Here is a 27424-nt window from a genome sequence, read left to right on the forward strand (position 1 = left end):
CTGTGTAAACAGCTTTTCAAAGACAAAATCTTTCAATTTTGCCAAACAATAGAAAATAATACAGGTTTTCTTTTATCCCATGCTAGGATCGTTAATGGTATCAGAATCGAAAAATGATTTGATTTCTGAATTATAACTCCGATTCAATGTCAAATAAAAGAAACAATATCTTATAATAATAATAATAGTAATAATAACTAGCAGGACCTGTGGAAATTCCACAGCGGCATCTTTCATATGTAATATATTGCTGCTTTGCATTCTGTGGGCATTCAACATTGATGAAGACACAATCATATTTTTCTAGTCCTTTTGTTAAAACTGTATCGCCCCCCCCCCTTACTAAAATAATAACTGATATATTGCCTGGGCTGATTATTTCATTACAAACACACCAATCAATTATCTTACATTACATCATTTTCACAATTCTTGGATATGTTACTAATTTCAACAATCATTTTTCATAATTTTAACCTACATTATCACCCTCTCTTACTAAAATAATAACTGATATATTGTCTAGGCTGATTATATCATTACAAACACAAATTAATTAACTAACATTTCGTCACTTTTCATAATTATTGGATATGTTACTATTTTCAACAATCATTTTATTATAATTTAAACCCATATTATCGCTCCGCTTACTAAAACAGCTTTGATATATTATCTGGGCTTATTTCATTACAAACACACCAATCCATTACTCACATTTCATCATTTTTCATAATTCTTGGATATGTTACTAATTTCGATAATCATTGTTCATAATTTTGACTACCATTATCGCCCCCTCCCTCTTACTTAAATAATTTGATATATTGCCTGGGGCTAATTATTTCATCACAAACACACTAACCAACTGACTCACATTTCATCATTTTTCATAATTCTTGGATATGTTACTAATTTCGACACTCATTTTTTCATGATTTTAACCTACATTATCGCTCCCCCCTACTAAAATAATAACTTTGATATATGGCCTGGGCTGATTATTTCATTACAAACAAATCAATCAATTCCGGCTATTGTCATAGTATATATTTTCCACCTATCTTATCCACTCCCGGGTAACGGCACATATTCTGCGAGTATATATCTTCCACTTATACTATTCGATTCTGGGTGATGCTGGTTATTCTGCTACTATATGTTTTCCACCTACTTCATTCAATTGTGGGTGACGCTGGGTATTCTGCTAGTATATATTTTCACTTATCTCATTCAATCCTGGAACTGACTTCATGTGCGCCACCCCACTGTTAAAAATATACATGAAATAAAGTTATGTTTAAATCATAAACTCTTTCAGCCATTTTCGGGACCGACTTCTTATCTCCCACCCACTGTTTAAAATATACAGGAAATAATGTAATGTTTAAATCTTAAACTGTTTCACCCATTTTTGGGACTGACTTCTTATCCCCCACCCCACTGTCAAAAATATACATTAAATAAAGTAATGTTTAAAACGTAAATGGTTGCAGCCATTTCCGGGACTTATTTCATATCCCCCGCCCTTACTGTTAAACATATACATGAAATAAAATAATGTTTAAATCGTAAATGGTTTCAGCCATTTCCAGGATTTACTTTATATCCACTACCCCACTGTTAAAAATATACTTGAAATAAAGTAGTGTTTAAATCATAAATTGTTTCAGAAGCTTTTCGTAATTAATACATAAAAACATTAACACAGTTAGGGTTAGGCAATTATTACTTCAACATGAATTTCTGAGTGTAGTATCAATCTCAGCATTCCAGTGACTTCAATCCCCCCACCCTGCTTAAGAGTTTTGGCAATAACTGCCATGAGGACATTAAGAACGAAAATATGAACTCAGGATTATTTAATATATTCATGTGATTTTTGGAATGTTACAAATAAGCCCCTAGTGTGCACTGATCCATTTACCTAATTTTAGAATCAGCAGTACATTCATGTGATTTTTGGAATATGACATCTTATGTCAATGTAGTACATCAATATATTATATGAATCTTTTTTTAACAGAAGATAATGACGTCATCATCGGAAGTAAACACATCAGACTACCATCCTCACCCTCCTCAAAAAGAAGGAGGAATTTATGCTTGGAATCTCATTAAACACTCACCAAACCCCTCAACTCACATTTAATTTAATCTATATATTAATACGATAGCGTGTGTGTTCTTAACTCAATCCATGAAATTTGCCGGAAGGCGTGACGCAAAAAACACACACACGCTATCGCATTAATATATAGATAATACGCTAAGGTGTTTCCTGCTTGTACATATGTTATCACCTTACACACCCATCTCATTATATTCCCACTTTTTCACAGAAGTAACTGACTTAACTGGGTAAAATTTTATATGGACCCTTGTCATAAGTTGAAGCAAACTAAATATTATGGTGTCCGTTTGATGTACAGTTAGAGATTAATAGGGATTAGCATTTAAGTTCCACTTTTTCTCAGAAATTACTAAGTCTGCTTGGCTGGAATTTTATATGGACCTTTGTTATAAGGTAAAACGAACTAAGTATTACTCTTATGGTAGGTGTTAGATGCACAGTTGTGAATTAAAAAAGATTAGTATCTAATGCAAAAATTGGTACAATTTTAATTATATTCGACCATCAATTTGGCAATAAAGCACTCATTTGACGTCAATGGACTATAACTTGCTCGTTTTCAATGGATTAAAAAATTTAGTGTTTTAATGAGGCTGCTTAATTGTCAAAGACGAGATGCAATGTGAAAAATATTTGTTATGGACTAAGCTGATCTTCTCATGGACTTACCTAAAGACAATAAACATAGTTACATCTAAATTTTGTGGGCAGTGATTCATGGCAGTTATGAACCCAGAATCATGACGTGCACTTCTGTAACACATTTGTGTTAATACACTTTTTTTTTAAAAGTATACTACTGTGTTTGTCTTCATTACCTGCCTGCAAGATCACAACAATAATTAAAGATGTACTATTAAAAGTTCTGACATTACCCATTTTTAAAATGAGTTGTTTCAAAGTCAAATTCTGTCATCCTGTTTTAATTTTTAAAATTACTCTTTGCATATTTTATACTTTAATGCTATTTTAACAGATATCCAAGTTAAAATTTTAAATAATTAAAGAAACATTGGTTTTATTTATGTTAATTTTAACCGACAATGACTTAATTTTACCAAAGATAATTTTTCTGTATATTATTAAACCTTAAATACAGGCCAAAAAAAAGAAAAAAAAAAGTCTTGAATCAAATATTAATGCTCATTCTGCCCCATAGTCACATCCCTGTGCCTGTTTTACAAGCATCTTCATAGAATGCACTTTGTAGCACTTGTATCCTTTTGGTACACATATTCCCGACTAACTCAATAAGCAGAAAAATCCCACCACTTCACTGTTGAGGTCTCTAGATGCTGGGAAACCTTATACTCTAATAGTTTCTTCCCTTGTACTGCTAAACTTTGGAATTCCCTTCTGTTTCTCCGACTGTACTAACCTACAGAAGTTTAAATGTAATGTGAACAGATCTTGCTATCAACTCCCCACAGTCCTTTGTACACATGATTTCAAATAGTAGTCCATCATGTTCAAATGGCAATACACCTTGTTTGAGGTGAAAACAAAACAAAAAAATAATAACAGTACTCTTAACAGTACAACCTGACTTCACAGCAATTATAAAAACACAAGTGTGTTTAATAAATTAATTTTAAATAAATCTCTGCAAAAACTTAAACCAGCACCCAAATACTAACACAAACCAAATACTAACACAATTAAACCAAATAAAGGCTTCTGCAATTCATGTTCTTTAATCGGCAAACTTAAACTAATAGAACAAAACTTAAATTTAGATTCATTTTCTTATCAAAACTATAAATAATATTGCTAAAAAATAAAAACGCATTCCATTAACACATTTTCAATTCTAAAAACTATGCTAAAAAACAAAACAAAAAATCTTTTTTAATATCCCAAATGCACAAATATTTTCAAATTCTTTTATTTCTTCAGATCAATTATCGTTAAGTCTTGAAACAAAGTCGAAACGTTGGTGAGTATATAAATAATTGTCTTCTTTTGTCATTATTTCATATAGATCTGCATATTACACTTATACAGTAAAAAAATATTACACTTATACAGTAAAAATTAAAAAAAATTAAAAAAAAAAAAACGAGCAGCTCGCCCATTTTTAAAGTTTGCTTATTCAAGAAATGGTCAAAGTGAAAATAGTTTGAAATATTCTCTAAAGTAAATAACGTTTTCAAACACAAATCCTTTTGTATCCTCAATTTCACTTAACCGGTCATAGAGTTAAAAAAATGACCAATGACCTGACAGTTGAACTCTAACAAACGATGGAAAGTTATGCACATTAAAAGGAAAAAGTTTCTAATGTAAATAAATAATTAAACATCAATAGACTTTCAAATAAGTTCAGTGAGTGCATTATTATTCAAGGCCAGAGATATTGGTCAGAAGTGTGTGTGTGTGTGTGTGTGTGTGTGTGTGTGTGTGTGTGGGTTACTAGCAATCATGTAGGGTCGAATCATTTTAAAATATGACTTGGACATTTTTAGTCACAATTAAAAATGTATTACAATGAATAACAAAACAAAAAAGTAATCAAGAAACAAATACATAATAAATAAATGTTACCAAAGGCAAGATAAGTTACTCTTCTACCTACTTGAGAATTGCTTAACATGTCAGAAAATAAATAACAATACTGATAGAAATCCATTGTAACATTTATCAGTATTTATTTTCCTCCTTGCGAGAGCAAAATGTGACAAAGTTATTTTTAATGTGGGGGGAAAACGAGCTCCCAAAAAAAGGGGTACTCTGGAAGTAGGTAAAAATAAAAATTACCTTAGTATAGACGGGTTTTCTCTACATTGACTAAAGACAACGTAACTAGCATCAGAACAGATACTTCACTGTGTTGGTGGATTTATATCAGTATTTTTATTCATATTCAAATTTTTTATCGATTCTCAAAACTCCAAATGCAAGAGCATCCTTATTTTCATTTTAACTTTGGCGCTCAGCACTACTTGTGTTTCACACTTAAAATACACTTTAAATAAAGCTTATCCAGAGAGGAGACGAGGAATTTACATTGCCTTTGGTAATATTGGTTATATTTCTTGACCATTTTTTCATTCAGTTGTCTATTGTATAACATACCCTCAAAATCCAAAGCTTTTTATTATGTAAAGTTATGGAAAATAACTTAATTAAAATATATATTCAAATTGATAGGTTTATAGGAGATATACTATAAGAATGTATTTGATAAACGGGAACATATTAATGTACGTGTCCATGCATGCATGTATGTATATATGCCTGTGTGTATTATGCATGCATGCGTGTATGTGTGCATGTATACCAGTTCAACTAATTTTAAGTTATTAGACTTATGAAAATTAAATTTGGTTGAAATAATTCGCTACTTATATGAATTACCCTAAGAATTGCCTGAACACTAGGTACGGGCAAAGTGAATGCCGATGCTCAAAATGTATAAACATTTTGACCTTTACATAAAATACCTTTACATAAGAATTCACCAAAAATCAGGAAATTAACCAATTTTAATGAAACTTTCAGTATTTATAAAATAACTAGCGGGGGGGGGGTACCCAGTGTGGCCCGGGTGTTTGTAGGTGTGTGTGTTGGGGGGGGGGGGGGGGTGATCAAAACAACCCTGTTTTAAAAAAAAAAAAAAAACGTTGGCCGGGTGTTTGGAGGTGCAAAAGAAAAGAAAAAGTTTTAGGAGGAAAGTAGGCTTGAACCCCGAACCTTTGACGTGGAGATGGAAACGAAATGGGCAAAAACCCTGGGACCTAGGCATCTCGGCCACGAGAGAAGAGGAATAAAAGACCTCTTAATTTAACGTTTATAAAATGAAATTAACAGGTGCGAAAACTTTAAGTCGCGTGATGTTTGACCTTGAAACATGACGCGGCTGCAAGCCAGTTTTCGCTTGTTTTATACTGAAAAGCGATAGATACATGGGACGCTCTAAAAATCTGGAAAAAAATAACGCGTGAAAGTCGGGCAAATTAAATAGACAGGCGAGCCCCGCTTATAACTCATAGTTATTATCATTTAGACGTGATATAAAAAGTTTTAAGAAATGAGCCGACCGAAAAGTCCAGCGAAAAAAGCTTTTTACAGACATACACACATTTTCGCTTTTATATATATATATATATATATATATATATATATATATATATATATATATAGAGAGAGAGAGAGAGACTAGCGGGGGGTACCCGGCATTGCCCGGGTGTTTGGAGGTGTTTGTGGTTTTGGTTAAATCAAAACTCCGGGGGGAGGGGGGGGGTTAAAATACAAAAAAAATTTTAGTAGGCAAGTATGAGGATCGAACCCAAATCCTTGAGGTAAAGTTGGAAATTAAAGTGTGAAAAAAAAAAAAAAAAAAAAACGTGCGACGTAAACCATTGGACCACCGCGAAATACTAACGGAAACGCGTTAGAATTTATTTAACTATTTAGAATTGGCAGGTGCACGTTTTAATGACTTAATGAGGTCAACTTTAACTGCGGGACAGTATTTTAGTTACTGCGGGAACGCTTTTTTATTTTTATTTTCCAAGATATTGGGGGGGGGAGGGGAACCAAATTGAATAGCAATTGTCTGATATAAGGAAAATTTCCACATTGATCAAAACTGATTGCTTTCGGACATTTCCGGCGATCGCAACCGGAAAAAAATACCGCCAGAATTAGTGTCGTTTTATACGAATTAGTTTTATACGAAAAAGCCTAATCCACATGCGGCGAGCAAAAAATGTTGAATAGTTATCTTTTCAAATTCAAGCAAATTAAATAGACAGGCGACCTCCATTGTTTACTCATAGATATGATTTATATGTGATATAAAAAGTTTTAAGTTGTGAGCCGACCGACCGCTTCTCGGAAAAAAGCCTTTCTTGGACATACACAAAAAGCGAACATACATACACACACATTTTCGCTTTTATATATATAGAAGATGATGACGGAATATAATAAATCCATTATTTTTATTTAAATCTTAGTGGAAATGTATTATTTTGTTTAAACAAAAAATACCTTTATTAAAGTTATTGTATTTTGGAGTAAAGAAAAAAATGAAAGAATTTACTTTTACTTTTTTATGAAAATAAAGCATCGTAAATTATAACAATTTTAAAAAAATTATTTAATTTTTACAGGAACATTACGAAAAAAAACCCCCTAAAGTCTGTATTAATGACTTCAAAATAACTCAAAGAAAAATTAATTTCTCAAACTACCGATATTACCATTGTTTATTTAATATTTTCACAAAAAAAATTAAAATAGCAAAAATACTTTTTTTTTAAATTACAGATTTCGCATAATTTTTATATGCAAGATTTTAATAAGTAACATAATTTTTATATAATCTGAACAATAATAAAAAGAAAATTAATTTAAAAACAGGAACATAAAAAATAATTAAATTAAAAAATGATAAAAATTGATACAAACGTTCAGAATAGGAATGTACGGATGCATGTCTGGGGGAAAAAAAAGAAATATGACACTCCTACCTCCTTTTAATATCATGATTTCATTTTGAAACAACTTTATTTGGTGCGTTTTTTGGCGAACAACAGAATTACTTGCTTTTTGAGGGCTAATTAAGCTATTTTTTGTACAAACAAGGTGTTTTTTTTATATTTAATTCAATATCTTAGGACTTTACTAATTATCTTTGAAATAAACCCAGAAAACTAATATTTATCTTTTAAAGGATTTTTTTTTTTTTTTTTTTTTTTTTTTTTTTACATGGGGCTCACCACTTATCAAGGCCCAGAGGCCACTCAGGAATAAGGGTTATTGCATGTACAGTAACCAATGAGATAGTATTGTAGTAATCATTAGTATTGGAGATTTGATAGAGTGTGTTACTTAAGGGGGCGGTTTGTCAGGAATTTGTTTATATTGGATTTGAAGACATCCAAGTTGTAGTCAGGTGGGAAACAGGCGAACGGAAGAGAGTTCCACAATCGTGCACTTCTGAGAAAGAAGCTCTGCTCATGGAATCTACGTTTGGATTTAGGCACAGATAAAGAGTGGGGAAAATTATTGACAGTAGTTTCAGCCAGACTGGTGTTTCTCGTGAAAGATTGGCGAGGGGGGACGAGAGATTGGAGCTCAGACGAGCATTTGATATGGAAATAACGATAAAACAAAGACATGCTCGCAACGTCTTTTCTGTGGGAGAGAGGTTGTAGGGAAGAGAAAAGGGCATCCCACACTAAACCACAATGTCTATTTTGTACTCTGTCAAGGCAGGATAGGCTGTTTTTAGCAGCTCTTGCCCAGATGTGGCAGCAGTACTCCATCCTTCAAAATTTAGCTGAATTGTGTAGCTCGCCATGAAAACATTTTTTATAACTTTTTTTTTTTTTTCATGTGTACAAATATTTTTTTCCTTCAGGAAATTAACTTTATTCTCTAATCTTTCAAATACAATCAAAAAGTAGTCGGAAACCTACAAAAAATTATACATCAGCTTTCAAAACGAGGTTCCTCTATCTTTATCCATTTTTACCCATACCTACTGAAGACAAATAGCTGAATCCATAGAGTACCTGATCTTCTTTCCGGAATAGAAACACACATGTGCACATAACAATTGGATTTAAATTCTGTAAATTAAATATAAAAGAGTACAAGAAGGCTATAACAATGCAGGGAACCGACTATTGTATTGGCATGACATATGAACAAAAATGGACAAACGAAAGAAGATCTTATTGGTTTTGTTATTTTATTTAACTTCGTATATCCATTTATTTTTCAAGATAAGCATAATACAAATCAGTAAAGATTAACTTACTGTTTGATGTAACCGGGATGGTAGAGGTCTTAATATTTCGAGATAACATCTCTTTCTCAAAAGAAAAGGACCAAAGAATATCCCTAGAAAAGGAAAAACATCGAAATATCATAAGACGGGAATAGATGTGAGAATGAGACAACTGTAAAGCAGAAAAGGGTTTATTGCATGGGTTTCTATATTCATATAACTATAGACATTTTCATTATTTATTTATTCATGTTTAATTTAATCTTTTTAGTTATTTGTTGATTTTATTTTTATTTATCAGCGAACACGATATCGGTTATTATTTAAATTTTTACCGGAAGTAAGTAATGCTGGCAATCCGTAATGGAGAGTTGGTTGGTTGGTTGTTTTACGGCATATCAACCCTTTTCAGGTTATTTAATGCCGAATCTGGTAATTTTTAAGAACGATTTTTTAATATAGTATATTTGTTTTTTAAGTCATATTCTATTTAACCCATAGTTGGGACCCTAACAGGTGCTACCACTCCGGGTCAGAGTGGACCTGGGAGCAATAGCAATTAAAGGGTGGCTCCACACTCCCTAAGGCCTTCAAGCTGGGGCCTCACCATCGGATATAGTTTAAGGTCATATCCAGGACCCCGTAATGAAGAGACAGCGTTAATGTTAAACATATTAAGTTTTGTGTTCAGTTGTGTGCGCCAATAAAATATGCTGATCTTTATATATATATATATATATATATATATATATATAATATCCTATCAAAAAATTATACATAATTGTAATATGCTACTCAATGTTTATAGTAAGTTCGTTGTCCTGGCAACGTGTTAAAAAGTTAATTTAATAAATTGTAAAGAAGATAGGGTTTATGCGTGGAGTCTCTAAAACTTTTTTTTTTTTTTTCTTTACACGGTGGTCACCACTTATCAAGGCTCAGAAGCCACTCAGGGATAAGGGTTATTGCAAGTACAGTACGTTAGTGTGGAGATTTGATGAAGTGTTTAATTAAGGGGTGGTTCATCAGGAATTTGTTAACGTTGGACCTGAAGACATCCAAGTTGTAGTCAGGTGGGAAGCAGGCAGATGGAACAGAGTTCCACAGGCGTGCAGTTCTAAGAAAGAAGCTTTGTTCATGGAATCCACGTTTTGATTTAGGCACAGATAAAGAGTGGGAGGAATTTTTTACAGTGGATTCAGCTAGACGGGTGTTTTTCATGAAAGATTGGCGAGGGGGGACCAGAGATTAGAGTTCAGACGAGCACCTGCCATGGAAATAATGATAAAACAAGGATAGGCTCGCAACGTCTCTTCTGTGGGAGAGAGGTTGTATGGTAGAGAAAAGGGCATCCTCCACTAAGCCACGAAGTCTATCTTGTACTCTGTCAAGGCAGGATAGGCTGTTTTAGCAGCTCCTGCCCAGATATGGCAGCAGTATTCCATGCTTGGACGTACTTGGCTTTTATATAGATAGAGAATTGCATCAGTAGTGAGATATCTTCTGGAGCGGTAGAAGAAACTCCACGCGTATAGACATTTTCATTTATATACTTATTTATCTATTTAATTTAATCATTTTTTTCTCTCTTTATCTGCTTGTTGATTTAAGTTTCTTTGTTTTGTTTTGATTTTAATTTTAGCGAATTTTAGTGATTATTTAAATTCCGAACGGAAGTGAGTAAACGCTGTCTACATTATAGATTCAAAGCGTCAATGTGAAATCTATTCGGATTTCTGCTGTGTGTATCTATAAATCTGCCGATCTTATATTTTTTCTTTTTTTACTATATATAAATATTAACATAAAATCATTTATTTGATTAATTATATTTCTTATTCATTTTATTGATTTGTTTATTGATATCCTTTTTTAAAAATTATTATTAAAACATTCTTGTCAGGTTATAACGTAATTATGTTCCTATTTACTTACCTCCCCATGAGGGCAGAAAGGTAGGTTTTTAATGTGGGGAAAATCCAGCTCCCCAAAGAGGGATACTCTGGATATCTATTTAACAGGAATGCTTAAAAAAAAAAAAAACTACCTTTATTATCTTTAGTATCTATAAATACTATTTTACATTAATGTATTTTTTAACAAGGAGTAGAAAGAAAATAAAATTATCCTTATACAATAAATAACTCATATCAGCAGAGGAAACATTTCGCAAGATGAAATTCATATGTAGTCTATAAATTTTGCTAATCAGCACATAAATTGAATACTATCAGGTTGAGAAGAACGTTCTTGCAGAATTTTTAATTTTGATTTCAAATTATGTATTTTAAAATAAGTTTTTGTTATAATACTTTTACATGATATACCATTTTAAAGAGCGTTTTTTGCTCTAATAGTTTAAATTATAATCGTTTTCAGAATGTTGAATACAAGATTCAAACAAAGCAAATTTGCACAATTTTTTTTTATTCCAATTCAAGCTAGGCCGAAAAGCTACTGAAACAGCTTGCAATATCAATAAAGCATTTGGCTCAGGAATCACTACTGAATGCATAGCACAATGGTGGTTTAAGAAATTTTGTGGCGAGTCTTGAAGATGATGAGTGTAGTGGCCAACCATTGGATATTGACAATGACCAATTAGTAGAAGTCAATCGGCGCACAACTGATTGAGAGCATGCTTCTGAATTAGACATAACATCTACAATTTCCAACCACTTGAGAGATTGAAAAAAACAGAAAAACTTGATAAATTGGTGCCTCACAAATTGAACGACAACCAAAAGAATTGCCATTATGAAGTGTCAACTTTCCTTATTTTATGCAACAAGAACAACCCGTTTCTTGACTGGGTTGTGACTTGCGATGAAAAGTAGGTTCTTTACGACAACCAGTGATACTCAGCTCAGTTGTTAGATGCTGACGAAGCTTCATGACACTTTCCGAAGCCAGAGTTGCACCAAAAGAAGATCATGCTGACTGTTTGATGGTCTGTGACCGATCTCATTCATTAGCTTTTTGAATCGTGGAGAAGTACTGCCAACAAACAGCATTAGTCAACAGAAAAGGCCCAATTCTCCTTCACGACAATGTTGCTAAACAGACCCTGCAGAAGTTGAATGAATAGGTCTACAAAACTCTTCCTCATCTGTTATACTCTCCAGACCTCACACATATCGACTACCACTTTTTCAAGCATCAACAACTTTCTGCATGACAAATGTTTAAAAAACCTAAGCAATATCAAAAACGTCTTCAGCTATTTCATAGCCACCAGAATACAAGATTTTTACGTTACTGGCATAAATACATTTGTTCTGCATTGGCAAAAGTGTGTTGATTCTGATGGTACTTATTTCGATCAAGAAATTTTTATTTGATCTGAGATATGTTCATCTGAATTGAAAAGTTAAAAACTGCAAGAACTTCTTGTCAACCTGATAATACTGTGGGATAAATTATACATGCAATGAAAAATTGACAAAAGAAGGTTGAAATGTTATTCCAAAAACATGGTCCAGGCTCAAAGAATTATCCAGAGAAAAGCTTGATTGTCAAATGCATAGAGTACAGTTCAAAACACACACACACACTTTTGGAAGTTTTTCAATCTTAAAAAAAAAAAAAAAAAAAACACTTAATCTCAAGTCCTTCTTTAGAAAACTCCTTTGTTTTGAAGTCAGTTAATCTCTTGCAATCATTACATTAGTTTGTTTACAATAATTTATGCTAGTCTTCATATTAATTGTTGAGATTATTAGTTGTTTACCATAAAAAACTGTTTCAAGGATTTAAAAAGAAAACCGTATTCTATCTCACGACTCCCTAGCAGTATTGATTAAACATTACCTCTCCCAAAACTTAAAGATCAAAAACGTTAGATATTGGATCTAGTTTTTGTTCCAGATTAATTTGTTACTAACCTATTTATGTTATTAAAAATGTCTTACAAATTTGACAACAAAAAAAAAATGTTATTTAGAAAACTATTTTATTTTTATAGTTTGGATGAATCCTTTATACCTCCTATTTATTTACTTATTATATTTATTTTCATTTCATTTAAACACACACATATATATATATATATATATATATATATATATATATATGTGTGTGTATGTATGAAAATATAATCATCCACAAACTGTTTCGCTGTATTATTCAGTGCGGCGAAACAAGCAATGTCTCAAGCTGAAATCGGAATTGGACCATCTAGATGATAGTTGGTACTTTTAAGCTCTGAGACATATGGCTGCTGCTAAAGTTTGTGAAATCACAATGATAAACATTGACAAACGTTAGAAGCTACATTTGTGTACTGTGACACACATGAACATGTAGACACCCAGGACCCAACACATTATGGCAAGGAACATAGGACAAGTAATAACTAGATTTTTTTGTGTGTGTAACAATGGCATTTATTTATGAGTATTTTCCCAAATGAAATGTGATCCAGCTCCTTTACTCTGACCACTCAAAGGTCATCGTTTGTCTGTGCACACATTCTGTTTATAATCTTTTTCTTTTTTCTTACTGTGACCTCATTTCGCACATGGCTCAACATTTGCATACAGTCGCCATACTCCATTACATTTGTTTACACAAAAAGCATTGCATAATAGTGATAGTTTGTTATTTCACTCATCGATATGCTCAACACACACACACACACACACACTTGGAACAAGTATGTACTTCAGATATGGATTAATAGTAGGATAGACTAGACTCAAGTCTTGATTGTGAAATTTCTAGTTCTATATAATAGTCTCTTGTTCCTTAGTACATACTGTTTGAAAAAAACAAATACGATTTTTGAAGGCCAAACTGCTCCAAAAGATGCCAAATTTATAAAAATTGGCTTTAAAAGGCTAATCTGGCAACCTGGACAAGACAAGTCAGTGAAAGATGTTAAAAAAAATTTTTTAATAAAAAAAATATATTATTTTCCGAGTATTTATTAATTTATTTCATTTGGGTCAGTTCTACATTTAAAATACGATACTGTTTTCATAGAAATGTTAATAAACTCATATTTGATGCATGTTATTGGTGTTTCTGTCCAAAAAGAAAATTTTTTATGCTATTCAGAAAAAAAAAATCAGTTTCATGAAGACATTTGTTGATTAAATGTATTTCTTATTCAGTGGAATTTCCACAGGTCCTGCTAGTAGGTTATAATTATTGAGTTGTTTTCTTTAATAGTATTTTTCTTTGCTTTTTTATTTGTTTATTTTGCTTTTTATGACATGATTCTTATAACGAAATACCCCAAATAATAAGCATTCATTCATTTGTTATTCTTTGTTAAACCGTATTATTTAATTTGTCGTTGCATGGGACTCTGCAAAATTGTACAGATACTCCTTGGTGCACGTGTACTATTAAAAACAGAAGGTCATGAAAGGTTTTAAAGTTTAACGATTAAGCAAAACAAAAATTATCTTTTCAAAAATACAAAAGAATAGAAGTGGGCAGTTGAGTTCTATAAAAAAAAAAATTATAAAAATGCAGTAGTGCGTATTAATGTTCAGCGCATGCACAGCTCCATGATAAAAATGATTTGCTCATTGATTTCTTCTTAATCTGATGGATGTAGAGTGATGTGCAGAGGCAAAGAAAAGTTAGGATATTTTTATGGAAGTCTCTTTAGACAAGACATGAAGCCATTTGATAAAAGAAGCTGAACAAAAAACAAAAACAACTTCAAAATTAAAAACTAGCCAAAGATAAGTGTTAGAAGATAGATTCCAGGCAAGAAAACAAGAATTCTTTGCCCTTTATTATAAACATCGCTCATAGAATGTGAGGACCAAAGGACAAAATAAGGGAAGCGAGAGTTATGAGGTTGACGAAAGTGAACCAAAGCCTTTCTAAAATGAAAGGCTCAGAAAATGTCTAATGCTACTGAGATTGCTTCAATTCATGCCATATAATGCTAACTCAGATGGTGACAGAACGTTAGTCTGTCATCATCGTTATATACACTATTATGGTAGCACAGTTACGGATTAATAAGGATTAGTATTTAATACAATAATTAATAAGGATTAGTATTTAATACAATAATTAATAAGGATTAGTATTTAATAAAATAATTAATAAGGATTAGTATTTAATAAAATAATTAATAAGGATTAGTATTTAATACAATAATTAATAAGGATTAGTATTTAATACAATAATTAGTAAGGATTAGTATTTAATACAATAATTAATAAGGATTAGTATTTAATACAATAATTAATAAGGATTAGTATTTAATACAATAATTAATAAGGATTAGTATTTAATACAATAATTAATAAGGATTAGTATTTAATACAATAATTAATAAGGATTAGTATTTAATACAATAATTAATAAGGATTAGTATTTAATACAATAATTAATAAGGATTAGTATTTAATACAATAATTAATAAGGATTAGTATTTAATACAATAATTAATAAGGATTAGTATTTAATACAATAATTAATAAGGATTAGTATTTAATAAAATAATTAATAAGGATTAGTATTTAATACAATAATTAGTAAGGATTAGTATTTAATACAATAATTAATAAGGATTAGTATTTAATACAATAATTAATAAGGATTAGTATTTAATACAATAATTAATAAGGATTAGTATTTAATACAATAATTAATAAGGATTAGTATTTAATACAATAATTAATAAGGATTAGTATTTAATACAATAATTAGTAAGGATTAGTATTTAATACAATAATTAATAAGGATTAGTATTTAATACAATAATTAATAAGGATTAGTATTTAATACAATAATTAATAAGGATTAGTATTAAATAAAAAAAATTAGCATAAATTTAACCATTCAACCATCAATGTGGCAAAAAGCACTCATTTGGGTCAATTGTATATTTAAAATACAATAGCCATTATTAATATTATAGTATGAAAGTATACTTTAGCAAGTTACGGAGAGTATACAATGCATTGTGGATGCGTTACCAGCAGCTCTTGTTACTCTTGCTTCTAATTTGTCCCTCAGTCCTCAATTTTACTGAGTGATTTTTCTGATAAAGGGAGAAGAAAAGCTGTATTCTAAGTTGGCAGTATTTTGCGCAAACACACTAGGCGTCATAATGTGGGTTATATTTAGTTTTTATAAAAAGTGGAGGTTAAAAAGCAATTAAACACCCTTATTAAAATTCAGATGCTTCTGATTTTTTTTTCTTGTGAAATTTTAATAATAAATATTTCTCAATTTTCAGCTTTCTTTGGAGAATTTAAAAAATGTTTTTAGGTGACATTACATGGACACAATTTCGTCATTTGAAAATTCAAAAACATATCAGTCTATCTAAGTTAAAATCAGTTGATTCTTGTGTTTGACATAAAAATCCCAACTTGATGTGCCTAAATATCAAACAGATATGCCTAAATATCAAACAGAAAATCAGCAGAGGCCATTTGTCATACATGAATTTATCATACATGAATGATAATACCCTAGAGGGTGGAGTAATTTAATTTGTGTAGTTGCGGTAATAAAACGACATAGGAGAGTTGCTTGAATTTGCACAAAATCTTTTCGCCTATTTTAAACGTAGACAACACCGGGTGCAGCTGGGAATAAATAAACACTGATAATACATAGCAAAAAAATTATTTTGGAAAAGGAGGTGATAAGAGACTAAATTAATTAAAAGTTAGGAAAATTAATTTGTAATTTGATAACAATAAAAAGAGGTGTTTATTTGCTTTCCGGTGTTCCACCCAAAATGTTGATCAATTTTCAGCAATGCCAATTAGGAATTTCACTTCAAATTTCCTGTCCAATAAGTTGACATACTCTTGGAAAATGCAAAACACCGGAAAATTATCTGTTCACACATTCGTTATATATATATATATACACACACACACACACACACTTTTTATGGGATTGGTATTTTATTGATATGTTATAGCATATAACACTTTTTAGGTTATCTAATGCTAAAACCAGCCATTTTTGTAAAGTGCTGAGGGGGTGAGGGTTGCAATCGTATAGATTGACATTAGATGACAATGTAATGAAAACAAAATTGGGTTCTTGTTTAACATTCAACTTTAGAAAAATGCAAAAAAAATCTTTAAAATGCACTTCGTGTGTCAGAAAACATTAAAAATTCATGATAAAAAATTGAATAATTCGACCGCCTATCTTTCCAAGCTTATAACTACTTGAAAAATGTAATTAAAACCCTAATGTTTTTTTCAATTAAAGGAGCAAAGACCAAATTAAAAAAAAAAAAATAACAGGTTTAATAGCAAATTATGCAATATTTGTTTTTTTAAAATCGGTTTTCTTTAAAAAAGCTTTAAAGAAAATGAATGAATTTTAACTTGCTTCGATAAATATATGTATATATTATTACACACGTGCGATAAAAGATATGGTACGACAATTTATAACGTAGGGGTATGAATGGAAACTTAATGATAAAAGCAAATATCATTTACCTTTGTAACACGTTGCCAAAGGGGGGGGTATAAGGGAATTTATGGGAAAGCAAAAACCCAAGTTTTTTTCTCTTTATCACATATGTGACACAGCAAAAAATAAAAAAATAAAACAAGTGGATAGAAACACAAGGACGAACACAATAAAAAATGCGATGAAATAATGAGATAACAAACACTTTCCCAAATGATACAAAAATAGATTTATTTAAAAAAAAGGGAAGAGTTTAACGAAAGAAAAAGAAATGTATTCAAAGTTATGGAATCTGAAGTATATCTACGCGTATTGAAATGAGCAAAAGTCCTGGGATGGGGGCTAATCAACGTCTTTCATAGCCTATCTTGTGAGAATCATGTTTTATTTTACCTCGGCGACAAAATACAAAGACAAAACGATATATCTCGTCAGCCTAAAATTAAGTATTTAAATTTTGATTTAAATACATAATCCAATGTAAAGATCCTGTCACATCACCCCACCAGACAAAAAGGAAAAAGCGTAATATGCCGCGCTTTTTCATAAAATTTAGAGCAAGTGGCACAGGCAATTATCACAATCCTCGTGGTGCTTGCAAAACGCTAACTTGAGTGGGAGCGCCTCCAAGCATTTATCTGACGAATGGCCTTTATACCAATTTTTATGTCGATGTAAATTATCTCCCTTTTTTTTTATTCTTATGACTGTCACCGTCTTCATCATTTTCGTCTTTTGGTGTATCTTTATTAAAATTGCTCTCATTATTCTAATTATTATTAAGTTGCTCTCATTATTCTCTTCCCCGTCATCCTTACTATCGTCATATACTACATCTTCGTTTCTCATCTGGTCTTCATGATTATCACGGTCTTTGTTAAACTTCTTATTATTACTGTCTCCATCGTTGTCGTCACTATGGGTCGGCTTATTCTCATTGGGGTTGTCAATGCTTTCCACACTTAACTCGTCATTCTCACTATCGTCGTTATCTTTCTCTTTCAAGTTATAAATTGAAATTTCCTCCGCTGCTATGAATATTTTTCCGCATATTCTATCTCCGTCACATGGTTCATTATCGCAAGTAATATTAGCGTCGTCTTCATTATTCGGTTTATTTTCATCAACATCAGTATCATCATCATCGTAATCATTATTACTGTCCCCTTCACCGTCAACCTTATCGTCATTTACGTGGACTTCACCAACGTTCTTTCTAACACAGGAAAGTTTAGTCTCACTGGCTTCCTTAATGAATTTCTCCCCCCCTCAGATATTCTTTTACTACCACCGTCATCATAATCAGTATCATCTAGCTTATAACTGTCGTCCTCCTTGTATTTTGATGTATTATCGTGATCCTTATCACCTTTTATCGTCTAATTTCTACTTACTGTCATTTTTAGCTTTTTCTTTCAATTTATTCCCACTAATATCACAGTCTATTACCTCGGCGACAAAATATAAAAACAGAAAACGATATATCTCGTCAGCCTAAAATTAAGTATTTAAATTTTGATTTAAATATATAATCCAATTTAAAGATCGTGTCACAATATAAATTTCAAAAAATCACTTACCTATAAAAAAAAAATACTATTAAATGGGTACTTCCATTCTTAATTATTAAGAATATATCCATATTTATATTTTAAATTCCATGTATTTTTAAAATAAAAGAATGTTTTTAAACAACTATTTGAAAAAGCCGCTATTACATAAGCATTGTTACGTGTTAGAGAAATGCTGGAAGTAGTGTTTGTTCTTGTTTTGAAATACGGATTGACAGAATGACGTAAAAACCACGCATTAGCCGTCTAACCTTGTGCGTGAAGAAATATGTGTCCCCATAGTTCAAACTAGTCACATTTTACTTATAAGTTTTTGCCTTTGAAAAAAAAGTCGATGAATTTTTTTCTTTTCTCAAAGAAATACATGAATTTTTTATTTATTATATTTTAATTTTACTTTATCAAGTGAAAAAAATATCTTAGAAAAGAAAACATTGAATGAAATAGAAAAAATTTTCGTCAGTGTCCAATATTTACTTGACAATGTAAGCAGAACATAACGTGGTTTAAAAAAAAAAAAAAAAAAAAGTTTTACATTTTGGACTTTACAGGTAAATTTCCAAAAAACACTTTTTTGTTTTAAAAAAGAATATTTTATTTATTGATTTTTAGCTCCAATTTGTGATATATAAAACTTTGGTGAGTAAGTTAATTATTTACTTTTTAATAGACACTTGAAAATGGGGGGCTGTGAATTTTAAAAAAGCGTTTGTCTAAAATATTATATTCAGTTTATTGGAAAGAGCATAAAATTTCACATTGACCCTGAAAATATCGTAAAAATTGAACCAATAGAAAAATTTTGATAGATTTTTAAGGTTTAAAAATTGAAAAATATTTAACTTGTAAAATTCAATTGATTTCATTACGTCAAAAAAAAAAAAAAATAAAAATAAAAAATGGCTGCATGAAGGTGCGCCGGCATTTTGTAAACAGTTCTTTTTTTTTTAAATAAAAAATAATATTTCTATTATTTTTTTTTTAAACAACTTTAATAGTTTATTTTGGAAGTATATTCCATAAAGAAAATAAAAAACCCACTTTAAAAAGAGAAATTACGGGGATTTTTTATTTTATTCGCAGTTTTGTATTAGGGGTGTCAAAAATTACCCCAAAATTCTGATAAAAATGCACGTAGTAGTCATGGAACGATGATGTCATTCTTAAAATTACGTAAATTGATTTTATATATATATATTTTTTTTTATGATTTTAGTGGTTTTTAAGAGTAAATGTATACACCACAAGCCTGATTTTGATTGTGATTCTTCGAATCGCATTATCTCATCTATAAAACATGGCTAATCAAAAAATAGCCTCTCACTTCATAATAACATTTGATTTTTAAAAATATGACTTTATCAATTTACGTGGGTTTTTTTCTTTGTAATGACATCTTCGTTCCGTAATGGATACGTAGATCATAAAAATTTGTCTTTTTTCCTTTTTTTTTTTAATCAAGCCAAATTATGAATAAAAATCCAAAATTGTATAAGCACTTTGTTGTTAATTGAGGAGCGTTTTGATATTTGCATAGTAATAAAAAAAATCACTTTAATATTTTTAATATTTTGGGGGTCAAAAACAGAAAATGGTGGCAATCAGGCATATGAAAACCTGGATCGGAAACTATAAGTACTGACAAAGATTAAATCATGTGGCAAATTATAAAAATAGTCTATTCCTATAATATTTTGTATGTGTGTATTGATATTCATATTTAAAACCTTTTTCTATCTATTTAAAAAGAAAGTACAACTTTGTTATATATGAGCCGTGAAATTGCATTCATCTGCAAAAATCTAGCTAATTTGTATATTCTTTTAAACATTCATTTTAATTAATTCTCTATCAGTTTTTATGGAATGGTCGTCTTTAGTTAACTATTATGTGTAATTATATTCATGCAAATATTCTACATAATTTATACTTGCATGATATTTGTGTAAAAAGGTTATAGTAAACACAAACCTCATATATATATATATATATATATATATATATATATATATTTGTTTAAAAACTTTTGCCTACCAAACTCCTGTCAGTTTTTGATCTACAGACATGAAACTTAATACAGAGTGTTCAAACCCTTCATACTGAGAAAATTACTATTTATATGGATATTGCCAGAGTACCCCCTTTTTGGGGGCAGCTGCTTTTCCCCCACATTAAAAATGACCTTCATGAGAGGTTTAAAAGCAACGCCATTTCTGCAAGTCATCTTTTTGGTTGACTATGTAAAATTTGAACGCTTTACACTTCTGGTCGCGTCATGGCATAGCCATAAGACGTTAGATTTTCTTTTACTTTTTTTTTTTGCGTCGCGCCTGCTTGCCTACTGCCACTTTTTTTTTTTTTTTGCACACACCTCCAAATACCTGGGCAACGCTGGGCACCAGGCTAGTATAATGATAAATACGAAATCTGCATCAATAAGCCTATTTTACGACCGGGAAGTGCCGGGCGGCCTGCTAGTCTATTTACAAAATTTTGTTGCAGTTTAACTCCGCTCTGTACTTCCGGTTTAAAAAAAAAAAAAGACTCCACTTTGTAAACTTTCGAGTCGATTCTTATAGCATATTTGCACATTTGAAACGGGTCATTCTTCCGATTATGTAATAGATTTTTACTTGAAATGGTTCTTTATTTAATAAGATTAAAATATAAAATAAATTGACATTAACTCATTCGAGCCATTCTTTCGTGACACTTAATAGGAAACAGATGGTGACAGCCGATTTGGCATCCTCACTAAAACAAAGTCCACGAGTTCTTGTTCCATTTCAATTTTGTCTTCAAAAATAATATTAATATCCAGAAACTGATTTTTAGTTTTTCTTAATATAAATAGGTTTATTAACTTTCATACAGCAGAAATCACATTGATATAGCATTATCAGACAATTACGGTACATGTATACGTATTTGTTTATTAGTCACATGTGTACTGAGCGCAGTTTCTATTATTTTCAGATCTTGATCATTGTTTAATCAACAAATAAAGATTGACAAATAGAGCAGACTCTTATTTATAATCAAGATACAGTGACAATCGCAACGATGCCTGCAGTACGGTGTCCAATCCCTGATTGTGATTACATCACTGACGACCTGGATCCAGCTATCGCCGCAGCACTCATCACAGCTCACAGTGCCGTTCACAGATCTGCTCCGACTGCTACTGCAACAATGGAGAAAGTCAAGCGACCTACTGTAACCGCCGCTGGCACAAGCGAGGACTGGGCATACATTCTATCACGCTGGACAGAATACATGACTGCAACAAAACTGAACGGTCAAAACAAAGTTATACAGCTGCTCGAGTGTTGTGACGAACCTCTTCGCAGAGACCTCACCAGGACAACAGGTGGCAAACTAGCTGAAAAATCGGTGGACGATATCTTGGCTGCCATTCATAAGCTGGCTGTTCATGAAGAAAACACAATTGTAGCCCGTGTAACATTGCATAATATGCGACAAGACCGTGACGAGTCAGTCAGAAACTTCGGCGCACATCTCAGGGGACAAGCGGACATTTGTAAATTTGTTATTGACTGCCCTAACTGTGAAGCAAAAGTGAAATACACAGACACAATTATGCGGGACATTCTCACACGAGGTGTTGTAGACCCTGACATTCAATTAGACCTGCTTGGTGATAAGAATCAAAACATGTCCCTAGAGGAAGTATTCCAGTTCGTCAAAGCTAAGGAAGCAGGAAAACGATCAGCATCAAGGCTACTTGATTCACATTCGGTTGAGACGGCTAGTTCATATAGAAAATCAAAGCAAACGCCAAGCACAGACAATCAAGTAATGTGCTCTTACTGGGGTAAACACGGCCATGGCGAGAGAAGTGTTGCACAAATCCGTAAGACTCCGTGTCCTGCTTATGGTCATTGGGGTGAACTTTGCCATCGAGAACATCACCTTGAAAGTGTCTGCCGCAGCAAGAACTACCCAAAACGTTAAGCACAACCAAAGCCATGAAACTATGACAAAGAAAGTGCAGTGTTTGATTCATTGTGCACGTTAAACTCTTCTAAGTCACAGAATGACAACACGAACACTACCGACACTCACAAGCAGAAGAGACAACAACAAAGTGTCCCACTAGATCATCACGTTTACGACAGCATGACAGACACACGGGTACGCAGAAACTCAAAGCCTCAACCATTTGTGAACATCACTGTGCAAGCCCTTCCCAAGGACTATTCAGCCTTCGAAAATGAGCTATCAGCTCCGTCAGTGTCTGCAAATATACCTGCTATGGCTGACACAGGATGCCAGAGCTGCCTCGCTGATCTAAAAATGGTTCACCGCCTTGGATTGTGTGAATTGGACCTTATTCGAGTGACAATGCATATGCACACAGCAAATAATGATGGAATCAATATCCTCAGAGCCATGATACTGAGATATTCATACACAATCAACGGTACTAAAGTGGAGACAAGGCAAATGACCTATGTAACAGACTCGTCAGACAAACTGTTTCTTAGCAGAGAAGCTTGTGTGAATCTTAGAATCATTGGCAACAACTTTCCTAGAGTACGGCTTCCACAACACCATGCAGCAGCCGTGCAAGGAGAGAAGAAAGCACCATGTGGTTGTCTTCTTCGCCAACGACCACCCCCACCTCCAAGTGCTTGACCATTCCCACCAATAGAAGAGAATCGCCAAAAACTACAAGAGTACCTGCTTGATTACTACAGGTCTAGCACATTCAACACATGTGAACATCAGCCGCTGCCTCTGATGGATGGACCACCAATGAAACTTATGGTCGAGCCCAACGCTGAGCCTCTTGTTCACCATACACCAGTGCCTGTCCCGCTACACTGGCAGGACGCAGTTAAAAAAGGCCTCGATCAAGATGTACGACTAGGTGTTCTGGAACCAGTCCCCTTCGGTGAACCTGTCACCTGGTGTCATCAAATGGTGATATGTGCAAAAAAGAATGGCCAGCCTAGACGTACAGTGGACTTTCAGGTGTTCAATGCTCATGCCACCCGTGAGACACATCACACACCGTCCCCATTTTTTCAAGCTCGATCGGTGCCTAATGGCAAGAAAAAGACAGTCTGTGATGCTTGGAATGGCTACCACAGTGTCCCTCTATGCAAAGAAGATCAACATCTGACCACATTTATAACACTATGGGGGAGATACCGATATAAAACGGCGCCACAGGGTTACATAGCTTCAGGTGATGGCTACACAAGATGGTATGACGAGATCATGACTGATGTTCCAAACAAGACAAAGTGTGTTGATGATGCCTTACTGTGAGCTGACGACCTACAGGAGAGCTTCTATCAAGCCGTGAACTGGCTTGATGTTTGTGGAAGAAACGGGATAATGCTCAACCCCGTAAAGTTTGTCTTTGGAGCAGATGTGGTCGAATTCGCAGGCTTTGAAATCACTCTCAATGACGTCAGGCCCTGTCGTAGATATTTACAAGCCATCATGGACTTCCCAAACCCGAACGACATCACTGATGTGTGATCATGGTTTGGCTTGGTGAACCAAGTCTCATACGCATTCAGCATGGCAGAGCGCATGTTATCATTTCATGATCTTCTGAAGCCAGGCACTCCCTTCCAATGGAACGAACATGTCCAAACACTATTCGATGAGTCAAAAGCTCAGATTGCGGAAGAAATTGAAGGTGTCTACATCTTTGACCCCGATAGAACCACATGTTTGGCAACAGACTGGTCCAAATCGGGATTAGGATTCTGGCTACTACAAAAACAATGTGCATGTATCAAGAGTGAACCATTCTGCTGCCCAACTGGATGGAAGATAACACTCGTGGGCAGCAGATTCACCCACCCAGCCGAGTCCCGCTATGCACCTATTGAGGGTGAAGCACTGACAGTGGCAGATTCCCTAGACAAAGCCAGGTATTTTGTGCTAGGCTGCATCGCTGTTGACCATAAACCTCTACTCAGGATATTTAGTGATCGATCTCTTGAAGACGTCTCAAACACCCACCTGAGAAACTTGAAAGAAAAGACACTAAGGTACAGATTCTGAATGATCCACATTCCTGGAGTCAAACATCGTGCCAAAGACTGTCTCACGCCAGCCAACATGTGATGCAGAGAAGCTTGTCCTACCCGATGATATAGCACAAGTTCACAATCACAAACATGCCAGGAACAGTCATCAGACTGAACCCAACCTCCAGCACCACCAGATAGGCGACATAGATGAAGGCATAGTCTCAGCTGCAGTCACATCCCTGAACGCACTCGACCTAAAGTCAGTGACCTGGGACAGAGTCCGTACAGCCACAGCCAGCGACCCAGGTATGCTGCAGCTGAGTGACCTCATAGAGAAAGGCATACCGCACCGCCATGAAGTACCAGAACCACTGAGGCAGTATTTCGAGTACCATGAAGGCTTATCAACTGTTGATGGAGTCATCTTGTACAAGGATCGTGTAGTGATCCCTCCTTCACTCAGGCAAGAAGTACTGGATGCCCTGCATTCTGCTCACCAGGGAGTCACATCCATGACAGCTAGAGCTGAAACATCTATATTCTGGCCATCACTCCGGACATATCTACTCTTCGTTCAAGCTGCCAACAATGCAACCGTAATGCGCCATCAAATCCAAGTGCTCCACCAGATTATCCATTCCAGTGCATTTGTGCAGATTATTTCATCTACCAGGGGCATCATTACCTGGTAGTCGTGGACAGATATTCAAATTGGCCAATTGTGGAACAATCAGCTATTGGAGCCAGTGGACTCGTGACCTGCCTCAGATGGATCTTTGTGACTTATGGGATTCCTGATGAACTCACATCTGATAGAGGCCCGGAATTCACAGCCACAACCACACGACAGTTCCTCAGTGACTGGGGCCTGCACCACAGACTATCTTCAGTAGCATTTCCTCACAGCAACTGCAGAGCAGAGGTTGGCGTCAAGACAGTAAAGCGCCTTCTGATGGACAACACAACTTCATCTGGTAACATTGACACCGACTCATTCCAACGGGCTATGCTACAGTACAGGAATACACCAGACAGAGACACAAAACTCTCTCCAGCCATGTGCATATTTGGCCGACCAATTAGGGATTTCATCCCTATTCCATCTGGGAGATACAAGCCTCATCCAACTTGGCAAAGCACATCTCTTGCTCGTGAAGAAGCATTACGAAACAGGCATATACAAAGTGCTGAGAGATTATCTGAGCACACCCACAGACTACCGCCATTATGGTCGGAGACCATGTTTGCCTCCAAAACCAAATTGGGCCATTTCCCCGCAAGTGGGACAAGACAGGGGTGGTTGTTGAGGTTTGTCCGTTTGACCAATATATTGTGCGCATTGATGGTTCGAGACGGATTACTCTGCGGAACAGGAAATTCTTACGCAAATATATTCCAATGCAGGTTAAACCAAAGAGACTCACCACATATTTGGATGTAGGACTACGCCAACCATCAGCTTACATGCCACAACCTGTAGTACCAACTGCTGTGGCTCTGGGCACAGCTCTAAGACCTAGCATATCTACGCCTGTGAAACATGTCAGTAGGCTACCCGACATCACCTCCTCCTGCAAACTCTACAACCATGGCACCATCGTGTGAGACGCCTGCACATATTCCGGTGCACCAGAGTAGCCGTCTACTTACATACATATAGGATTATCAGACAATTATGGTACATGTATACATATTTGTTTATTAGTCACATGTGTACTTATCACAGTTTCTGTTTCTGTTATTTTCAGATCTTGATCATTGTTTAATCAACGAATAAAGATTGACAAATAGAGCAGACTCTTATTTAATTGACACATCGGTTCCGTTAGATCACTTTAGTTAAGTAACGTTGAGCCTGGTCAGTACTAAAATGGACATTTGAGTGCTGAATGTGCTGAATGTGCTTTCTGCTTATCTTAGCATTGTTTCCAGTCGTCCTGGACTTCTGCTTCCCACTGAACTCAAGCGGATTCAGGAGAAGTGTGGTTGGGGATTGTGCGCCCTTGACTCACAATTACACGTGCGACCACCCTTATCCATTATCTTTCAAAACTGAACGGAGGCGGGTTTTTTTTAATTTATTGAGTTGGCAATGTAGGTGTATCAGAATTTTTGTAGGAATTTTTGACACCCCTAACACGAAACTGCAAATAAAATATAAAAAACTTGTAATTTCTCTTTTAAAAATGGGTTGTTTATTTTCTTTATGGATTATACTTCCAAAATAAACTATTAAAGTTGTTTTAAAAGTAATAGAAATTTTTTTTTTTAAACAGTAATGAAATTAATTGAATTTTACGAGCTCAGTATTTTTCACTTTTTAAACTTTAAAAATCTATCAAAATTTTTCTATTCATTCAATTTTTAGGATATTTTCAGGGTCAATGTGAAATTTTATGCTCTTTTCAATAAACTAAATATAATATTTTAGACAAACGTTTTTTTTTAATTCACGCCCCCCCCATTTTCAAGTGTCTATTAAAAAGTAAATAATTAATTTACTCACCAAAGTTTTATATATCACAAATTGAAGATAAAAGAT

General features: G+C 33.6%; 3 protein-coding genes across 12 annotated transcripts in view; 2 read left to right on the forward strand and 1 right to left on the reverse strand.

The window, feature by feature from the left end:
* Positions 1-27424, reverse strand: part of LOC145269173 (zinc finger protein castor homolog 1-like) — a 750830-nt gene that overhangs the window by 626037 nt on the left and 97369 nt on the right. For all 10 annotated transcript variants that reach the window (XM_080124811.1, XM_080124789.1, XM_080124817.1 and 7 more), the window contains exon 2: positions 8907-8989. The gene's annotated coding sequence lies outside the window, so the exon portion shown is untranslated. The remainder of the gene's footprint in view (positions 1-8906; positions 8990-27424) is intronic.
* On the forward strand, positions 23630-24163 carry LOC145271567 (uncharacterized). Its single transcript, XM_080126996.1, has one exon. It carries the CDS (start codon positions 23630-23632, stop codon positions 24161-24163), a length of 534 nt encoding a protein of 177 aa, XP_079983122.1.
* On the forward strand, positions 24422-26487 carry LOC145271583 (uncharacterized). Its single transcript, XM_080126997.1, has 4 exons — positions 24422-24856; positions 24966-25345; positions 25462-26158; positions 26287-26487. Exons 1-4 carry the CDS (start codon positions 24422-24424, stop codon positions 26485-26487), a joined length of 1713 nt encoding a protein of 570 aa, XP_079983123.1.

The sequence above is a fragment of the Euprymna scolopes genome, chromosome 4 (assembly GCF_053919585.1).
Source record: "Euprymna scolopes isolate OS-2025 chromosome 4, ASM5391958v1, whole genome shotgun sequence".
NCBI lineage: Eukaryota > Metazoa > Mollusca > Cephalopoda > Sepiida > Sepiolidae > Euprymna > Euprymna scolopes.

What these genes read in the sequence shown, in the direction of transcription:
- LOC145271567 (XM_080126996.1), top strand. Translation starts at nt 23,630, where the DNA reads ATGGATGGACCACCAATGAAACTTATGGTCGAGCCCAACGCTGAGCCT.
- LOC145271583 (XM_080126997.1), top strand. Translation starts at nt 24,422, where the DNA reads ATGGCAGAGCGCATGTTATCATTTCATGATCTTCTGAAGCCAGGCACT. An exon ending in GTGATCCCTCCTTCACTCAG is followed by an intron (nt 25,346 to 25,461) that starts GCAAGAAGTACT and finishes TCTTCGTTCAAG; the next exon opens with CTGCCAACAATGCAACCGTA. An exon ending in CCAAATTGGGCCATTTCCCC is followed by an intron (nt 26,159 to 26,286) that starts GCAAGTGGGACA and finishes ATTCCAATGCAG; the next exon opens with GTTAAACCAAAGAGACTCAC.